The sequence below is a fragment of the Salvelinus alpinus genome, chromosome 4 (assembly GCF_045679555.1).
Source record: "Salvelinus alpinus chromosome 4, SLU_Salpinus.1, whole genome shotgun sequence".
NCBI lineage: Eukaryota > Metazoa > Chordata > Actinopteri > Salmoniformes > Salmonidae > Salvelinus > Salvelinus alpinus.
The window spans coordinates 29,847,718-29,856,550 of record NC_092089.1 but is presented as its reverse complement, the minus strand read 5'-3'; the positions used below and the strand labels follow the sequence as shown (position 1 = coordinate 29,856,550).

The window sequence follows — 8,833 nt, the reverse complement described above, 5'->3', positions numbered from 1 at the left end:
TGGAATGGCCTAGTCAAAGCCCAGACCTCAATCCAATTGAGAATATGTGGTATGACTTAAAGATTGCTGTACACCAGCAGAACCCATCCAACTTGAAGGAGCTGGAGCAGATTTGCCTTGAAGAATGGGCAAAAATCCCAGTGGCTAGATGTGCCAAGCTTATAGAGACATACCCCAAGAGACTTGCGGCTGTAATTGCTGCAAAAGGTGGCTCTACAAAGTATTGACTTTCGGGGGGTTAATAGTTATGCATGCTCAATTTCTTGTTTGTTTCACAATAAAAAATATGGCGAGAGCATCTTCAGCTCCTTTAAACATTTGTTGAGGCAGCGCAGGTCCATGACCGGCCGAAAGCTGCCGTCCTTTTTCGGATCTATGAAATACGTGGAGTGGAACCCACTTAACCGTTCTAGCAGCTCTATCTTCCTATCTCCAACCAGAGCACCTCCTTCCTCACCCCATCTGCCAACGAGGTGACCCAGATGCCCCTGTAGGACGACGGTCGGCATCGGAACTGGAGTTTGTATCACTCCAGGACTGTGCTCAGTACCCAGGGAGACCTCAACTGCCTCTCCCATTTTTCCCTTTGGGCCTGGGATAGATGGCCGAGGCCGACCACCAGCACCTCTAGAGGACTGCCGGGGCCCATCCTTCTTAGCCGTGTGCTGCTGCTTGCAATGGTGGTCACGACACCTGTCATTCTGCTGTTGGGATATAAAACGCCTGTTCCCATTTCCCTGTCCCTGCTGTCTTGGTGGGGGAGGAGGGGTGCGAAGACGTTACTGGAGTGCCCTCGAGACATCCCTCCCTGTATTCCAGCTCCTTCGCGCCCAGTTGCCAAGAACTTCTGCAAAGTCTCTCTGTTTTTGCATAGTTTTGTAGTCTGCTGTATGATGTTGTTGACCCATGGCCCAAAGGTGGAACCTGGTGTGAAGTGGAGCTCCAAGAGTGTCTTCTGAACTGGCGGTGGCAGTTTAGACTGTGCCAGCCAAAGATGGTGGCGTGAAGTCACCACTGAAGCCAAAGCCTTACCGTTGGCACGTGCCATGTCCATCTGGAGCATAGTGAGCAGCCTTAACACCTCTGTGGCCTCCTTAAGAAGCTTGTCACCAGCCCCCTGGGAGGCGAGGGATCAGCAGGGCGAGGTAGGATTGCAGCATCGTACCCACGTTTACGAGGCGCACCATGATGGAGAGGGTCCTGAAAGTGCTTTGCAGCCGTTCATTGCTTACTCTTTCAGGTCCTGGTTTGAGGCGAGACACCTTGCCAACGATCTCCTTGTCAGGGAGGATCATGGCAGCCACCATGTCATCCATCACCGGATAGTGGTCTAGCCCCGAGGAGAGCCAACGGCCTGGTCTGGTTGTCGCAATGGGGAGCTGCTCAGATGGTGCTTCTTCCAGCTTGATATCAAGGGCGGTAGCTACTCTAGTTAAAAGCTCCCGTGTTGCTTCTATCACCACCAGGAGTGCCTCTGTAGCGGTACTCCCAGCTACAGATGGCGCTGTGGACTGGGTCGATACCTGATGTGCTCGGAACACTAAAGCACTGTCACCCAACTCCAACTTGTCTCCAGTGTGGAGCGACATCGCCATCATCATCCCCCCCGTAAAGCGTTCACTTCCTCCAGCAGGTTTTCCGCCTGACGTTCGAGGCGGATCAACTACTCAGCCGTACTGAGTTTGGAGCGGGGGACCCAAAGCGGCAATGCATCACCCCAGAGGGGGGAATACGTCATCAGATGGGGAGGACTGTACTGTGGCCATCATTCCCTCCCGGCGTGCTAAGCGAATACGTTCTCCAAAGGCGGAGAAACTATTGGGTTCTCTAACCACTGTCCGTGTGTGATCTAACCCAAGACAGGTCATGCAGACAGTGTGCATATCACGTAGGCAGGGGTACCCCGCATCTCTCACAATGAAACACCATAATAGTTATGCAGTTTCTCTGTGAAAGTGAAGCCAACAGTGTGATATTACTATGTGTCTGTAGTATACATTGCACAATACTGTAATAGTCAGATACTACAGCCTTAGTCTCAGACACTATCTGAAGGAGAAGAGATGTGAACAGGGTGTGAACTGCCTGATCATGGGGGAGGGGCAGAGCACACGAACTCACACACACGTTAGCTCAATCTTTGCTTATACTTGTGGGCCGGCTGTAACTAACACCACGTAATAGTTTATTCTACTATACGTGGGGGTGTTGGCAGGACGTAAGGAGTGTGCTTAGTCCTGCCGTGGTCTGCTCTTGTTAAGCTAGCTACTGCATAGCTCGTTCACCGTGGAACACACAAGAGTCTAGGCAAGATGGCTGCTCCCTGTGAGAGACCAGCGTGGTGCTACACGTGGCGCACTCTCCGGGGAGAACTGCAAGCCTGCCGGAGCGAAACATACACAGACTATGCAAGCCTGCCGGAGCGAAACATACACAGACTATGCAAGCCTGCCGGAGCGAAACATACACAGACTATGCAAGCCTGCCGGAGCGAAACATACACAGACTATGCAAGCCTGCCGGAGCGAAACATACACAGACTATGCAAGTCTGCCGGAGCGAAACATACACAGACTATGCAAGCCTGCCGAGCGGAAGGATACCATATTGGAGTGACCCAATATAGTGCTACATAACTGTATAAGCCCTGTGTCAGTCCGAGGTCCTGTTTGCTAGCATGTGTGTCGATACAACAATGGGGTTAGGGGGCACAAGATGACATCACTAGTTTGCAACAGTTTACCTGGCGCATATGGAGTGACTCTTTCCGTTTTACTGCAGACTGCGGCCCTCCCAAAATAACAATGGTTGCGTCCCATGTCATGGACTGTGCCGTGAGGCACCAGATTGCTATAACATATGATGTGGTTAGCTGATACGTAAAATACCTATCCAGGTGTTATAAGATCTGGCATACGTCAGCAACGTCTGAGCAGGGGAACACGGCCACTGTCATCAGATTCCGTCATCCTAACGCCAGACACAGTTGCCATTGGTGCTTTCTATTTGATTAAGCGATTGCTACGTTGCGTGACGGTTTGTACTGAACCACACGTTTCCCCAAAACGTTCTTCAACGTTCTTGAACAGACTTTGAAATACATTTGCTCCGTTTGGTGGGTGTGACTTGAACCAATGAATGACAGTTTTAAAGGGCAGCGGTACACAACCCAACCCCTTCACGTTTTCAATTGGTCATTCAGAACTGCACCATTTTAGTTTAATTGAACGTTGCACACCATTTTCTCACAGCCCAGGAGAAACAGAAATGGGGATAATTCATGGTGATAATTCATAGAAGAATATGTGATGCCTTTTAAAAGGTTAGAAAGGTTTGGTCTTGTAATTACTGTCAAGTTTTAAAGAGTAATAATAAATAAGAATAATAAGCCATTGACATAGAGAAATGTGACAATACTGGTTTATGGAACAATTGTATAAGCTATGTAATTCTGAGAAAGGGATATTGTGCACTTGTGAAACATTCTATTACCTATGTTTGATGATTGCATGTAATTTATTAATTACAGCTGACTCAAGTTGATGCGTTGTCTCCATGTTGAATCACTTCTCTTATTTCCCCCCTTTCAGGGGTATATAACACCTTCATCTTGTAATGAACACTAGTGGACTACTTAACTAACTATTCAAAACAAACATAAACGGAGGCTGTGGGAGCAGATCAGCACATCACATCACAGCCTACTGCAGTGCCTGGACGCTCACCAACCCATAGAGTTATAGGCTGCAATACTATCCACCAATCAATGGATCAGTCTGGATCCATGTTCCAACTTTCCTGCAAATTGCACTTATTACATCCCCCAGTAGGTGTCAGCACCACGCCATTTAGTATCAGAATCACCTTTATTCGCCAAGTACATTTACTCATAACTGGAATTTGACTTAGTGAGAATGTGCTGCCAGCAATAGACAATATAGAAACAGAACACAGACAAAAGTCCACATAGACGTCATACAAAACCACAAATCGTAAGTCGCTGTGGATAAGAGCATCTGCTAAATGACTAAATGTAAACGTAAAAAACATTAAACATAAACTCGGGTCCTCTGTCCTGCTCAAAGTCACAGCGGATCAAACTGAAATACATCACTGTAATGTCCAGTAGGCTACAGTCAGTGCATCATATTATCATAAGTCTTTCAGTCAAGTATAGAAACAAATGGGCATTTTCAAACAAACCCAAACTCTACCGCTAGAAACATGCCTACTGGAGGTTTGGTAATGGACAATCCAGTTGTTGTTTGGTGCTTGTTCATGATATAACTACTGTATATATGCATGTGTTTTGTGATACTGGTTGAGTTATATATTAACAAACTGAGTCTCTAGCAGGTGTGTTGGATATTGGTAGTTGGTATAATGAGATTCTAAAGTAGAAGCTATGGTTCAGTATACAGCTTACGTTCAAAGTGTCAATTCCTTACTGTAATTAGAAATTGTAATGTGTGGCTCTGCCAACCTTCATCAGAGCAGTGTTCATTACTGCTGCATCAGTTTCTATCCCTCTCTCTTTCTCTAACGTCCTTCACTAACTATGTTCTATGTATTACATTTGAATCACCTCTCCCTCTGTTTCTGCCAGCTTCTCTTCCTCTCTACCACCCAAACCTCCCTCCCTGCTCCACTCTCCTTGTTTCTCTCTCTCTCTCTCCCCTCTCCCCCTCCTCCTCCTCCTCCTCCTCATCCCCTCCCTCCGTCTGTTGCTGCCCGACTTGCTCCTGACTTGTCCTCCCTCCCTCTGTATTCCACGCTACCTTGCCTCTCTCCGTCTCTGTTGTTCCCCATCTCTTTCTCTGCTCTCTATGTTCAGTGGTGCAACATGAGGCAGTCTGTGGCTATCTGTCTGTTCGGACTCTCAGCTCTGCTCCACGGTGAGTGACTTTCATTCCCTCTCTCTCTGTGTGTGTTTGTGTTCGTGTGTATGTGCGTGTGTGTATTTGTTGTGTGTGTTTGTGTGTCTGTGTCTGCAGGTATGTGTCTGTCCGTGAACGTACAGTGTGTGTGTGTGTGTGTGTGTGTGTGTGTGTGTGTGTGTGTGTGTGTGTGTGTGTGTGTGTGTGTGTGTGTGTGTGTGTGTGTGTGTGTGTGTGTGTGTGTGTGTGTGTGTGTGTGTGTGTGTGTGTGTGTGTGTGTGTGTGTGTGTGTGTGTGTGTGTGAGAGAGAGAGAGAGATCACTGTATGCATAGTGTCACTGCAGTGACAGTGAATTTACACAACTTTCTATAGACAGGGACACACAGTTTGTATGTCTGGGTGCACGGCCATTGATATATGAGATAACTCAACCGCACAGTTCCAGCTGTATAGCAGAGAGAGAAGAGAGGAGAGGGAGAGGAACAGAGAGGGAGGAGAGAAGAGGGGAGAGGAACAGACAGAGAGGGAGGAGAGAAGAGAGGAGAGGGAGAGGAACAGAGAGGGAGGAGAGAAGAGGGGAGAGGAACAGACAGAGAGGGAGGAGAGAAGAGAGGAGAGGGAGAGGAACAGAGAGAGAAGAGAGGGAGAGGTACAGAGAGAGAAGAGAGGAGAGGGAGAGGAACAGAGAGAGAAGAGAGGAGAGAGGAGAGGGAGAGGAACAGAGAGGGAGGAGAGAAGAGAGGAGAGGGAGAGGAACAGAGAGGGAGAAGAGGAGAGAGGAGAGGGAGAGGAACAGAGAGAGAAGAGAGGAGAGAGGAGAGGGAGAGGAACAGAGAGGGAGGAGAGAAGAGAGGAGAGGGAGAGGAACAGAGAGAGTAGAGAGGAGAGAGGAGAGGGAGAGGAACAGAGAGGGAGGAGAGAAGAGAGGAGAGGGAGAGGAACAGAGAGAGAAGAGAGGAGAGGGAGCGGAACAGAGAGAGAAGAGAGGAGAGGGAGAGGAACAGAGAGAGAAGAGAGGAGAGGGAGGGGGAGAGGAACAGAGAGGGAGGAGAGAAGAGAGGAGAGGGAGAGGAACAGAGAGAGAAGAGAGGAGAGGGAGAGGAACAGAGAGGGAGGAGAGAAGAGAGGAGAGGGAGAGGAACAGAGAGAGAAGAGAGGGGAGGGAGAGGGAGAGGAACAGAGAGAGAAGAGAGGAGAGGGAGAGGAACAGAGAGAGAAGAGAGGAGAGGGAGAGGGAGAGGAACAAAGAGGGAGGAGAGAAGAGGAGCAGGAATAAAGAGAGACAAGGGAGAGGAATGATCACAGAGCTTACAGGTTAGGATGCTGTTCATCACAGTTGTAAAATCCAACCCTCCTGTCTGTTTTAATCCGTTGTTGGTTGATCTGTTCCTCTCTGCACCAGCAGCAGTGTCTTAGATGACTAACTGTATATTGATATGGGCATCTCCATGCCCCATGTAAAGCTCATAATGGGGAGCACATCAAAAGCTAATAGTCAATACTTTTGAGAACATACAGTGCCTTCAGAAAGTATTCAGACCCCTTGGCTATTTCCACATTTTGTTACGTTACAGGCTTATTCGAAAATGGATTAAATAAATAAAAATACTCAACAATCTGCACACAATATCCCATAATGACAAAGCAAAAACAGTTTTCGCAAATGTATAAAACATTTCCATAATTATTCAGACCCTTTGCTATGAGACTCAGGTGAGCTCAGGTCCATCCTGTTTCCATTGATCATACTTGAGATGTTTCTACAACTTGATTGGAGTCCACCTGTAGTAAATTCAATTGATTGGACCTGATTTGTAAAGGCACACACCTGTCTATATAAGGTCCCACAGTTAACAGTGCATGTCAGAGCAAAAACCAAGCCATGAGGTCAAAGTTATTGTCCATAGAGCTCTGAGACAGGATTGTGTTGAGGCACAAATCTGGGGAAGGGTACCAAAACATTTCTGCAGCTTTGAAGGTCCCCAAGAACACAGTGGCCTCCATCATTCTTAAATGGAAGAAGTTTGGAATCACCAAGACTCTTCCTAGAGTTGGCCACTTGGCCAAACTGAGCAGTCGGGGGAGAAGAGCCTTGGTCAGGGAGGTGACCAAGAATCTGATGGTCACTCTGACATAGCTCCAAAGTCCCTATGTGGAGATGGGAGAACCTTCCAGAAGGACAACCATCTCTGCAGCACTCCACCAATCAGGCCTTTATGGTAGAGTGGCCAGACTGAAGCCACTCCTCAGTAAAAGGTACATGACAGCCCACTTGGAGTTTACCAAAAGGCACCTAAAGGACTCTCAGACCATGAGAAACAATATTCTCTGGTCTGATGAAACCAAGATTGAATTGTTTGGCCTGAATGCCAAGTGTCATGTCTGGAGGAAACCTGACACCATCCCTACGGTGAAGCATGGGGGTGGCGGCATCATGCAATGGGGATGTTTTTCAGCGGCAGGGACTGAGAGACCAGAATGGAGGGAAAGATGAACAGAGCAAAGTACAGAGAGATCCTTGATGAAAACCTGCTCCAGAGCGCTCAGGACCTCAGATTGCAGCGAAGGTTCACCTTCCAACAGGACAACAACCATAAGCACAGAGCCAAGACAATGCAGGAGTGGCTTCAGGACAAGTCTCTGAATGTCCTTGAGTGGCCCAGCCAGAGCCCGGACTTGAACCTGATCGAACATCTCTGGAGAGACCAGAAAATAGCTGTGCTGCGATGCTCCCCATCCAACCTGACAGCGCTTGAGAGGATCTGCAGAAACTCCCCAAATACAGGTGTGCCAAGCTTGTAGTGTCATACCCAAGAAGAATAGAGGCTGTAATCGCTGCCAAAGGTGCTCCAACAAAGTGCTGAGTAAAGGGTCTGAAAACTTATGTAAATGTGAAATTTCCAACTTTTTTTTTGGCCTGTTTTTGCTTTGTCATTATTGGGAGTTGTGTATAGATTGATGAGGGGGAAAAAATTATTTAATCAATTTTAGAATAAGTCTGTAACTTAACAAAATGTGGAAAAAGTCAAGGGGTCTGAATACTTTCCAAATGCACTGTATACTGTACTGTATGTGGGCCTACAATCTCTTGTTAGACATTGCTACAGAATTGAATCAACTGCACAGATACATTAAGTCTGATACAGTTGTGAAACAGGAATGAGTGAAGTCAGTCCACGATGGAGCTGCTAGAAGTGAGGTTCCCGGTCCTCCTGTCCTCCTGTCTGTCTGTCTGAGTGGAGTGTGTTAGTGTTTAATGTGTTGCTATTTGAAGGACTCAAGCAGACGTTTTAACGGCCACAGAAAAGACTCTTGTCAGTTACTGATCGAGTCACTTAACAATTAACGGGCCTGTCTGGATACTATCTCCCTCTCTTCACGCTCTCTCCACTTAATTCTCCTATTTCTCCCTCTCTTTCTCCCTCTCTTCACTCTCTCTCCACTTAATTATCCTCTTTCTCCCTCTCTTTCTCCCTCTCTTCACTCTCTCTCCACTTAATTATCCTCTTTCTCCCTCTCTTCACTCTCTCGCCACTTAATTATCCTCTTTCTCCCTCTCTTCACTCTCTCTCCACTTAATTCTCCTCTTTCTCCCTCTCTTCACTCTCTCTCCACTTAATTCTCCTCTTTCTCCCTCTCTTCACTCTCTCTCCACTTAATTCTCCTCTTTCTCCCTCTCTTCACGCTCTCTCCACTTAATTCTCCTCTTTCTCCCTCTCTTCACTCTCTCTCCACTTAATTCTCCTCTTTCTCCCTCTCTTCACTCTCTCTCCACTTAATTCTCCTCTTTCTCCCTCTCTTCACTCTCTCTCCACTTAATTCTCCTCTTTCTCCCTCTCTTCACTCTCTCTCCACTTAATTCTCCTCTTTCTCCCTCTCTTCACTCTCTCTCCACTTAATTATCCTCTTTCTCCCTCTCTTCACTCTCTCGCCACTTAATTCTCCTCTTTCTCCC

The 8,833-nt window shown here is 47.4% G+C and overlaps 1 protein-coding gene across 3 annotated transcripts in view; it reads left to right on the top strand.

Annotated features, from left to right (window-relative positions):
- Positions 1-4,675: 4,675 nt before the first annotated feature.
- The window catches only part of LOC139573265 (neuronal acetylcholine receptor subunit alpha-7-like), a 10,633-nt gene continuing 6,475 nt past the window's right edge, over positions 4,676-8,833 (top strand). Inside the window, exon 1 of one of the 3 annotated variants that reach the window (XM_071396527.1) lies at positions 4,676-4,895. In XM_071396527.1, the coding sequence (XP_071252628.1) occupies positions 4,844-4,895 (52 nt within the window). In that variant the 5' untranslated portion in view covers positions 4,676-4,843. The remainder of the gene's footprint in view (positions 4,896-8,833) is intronic. The other 2 variants (XM_071396528.1, XM_071396529.1) reach the window with 2 other exon arrangements.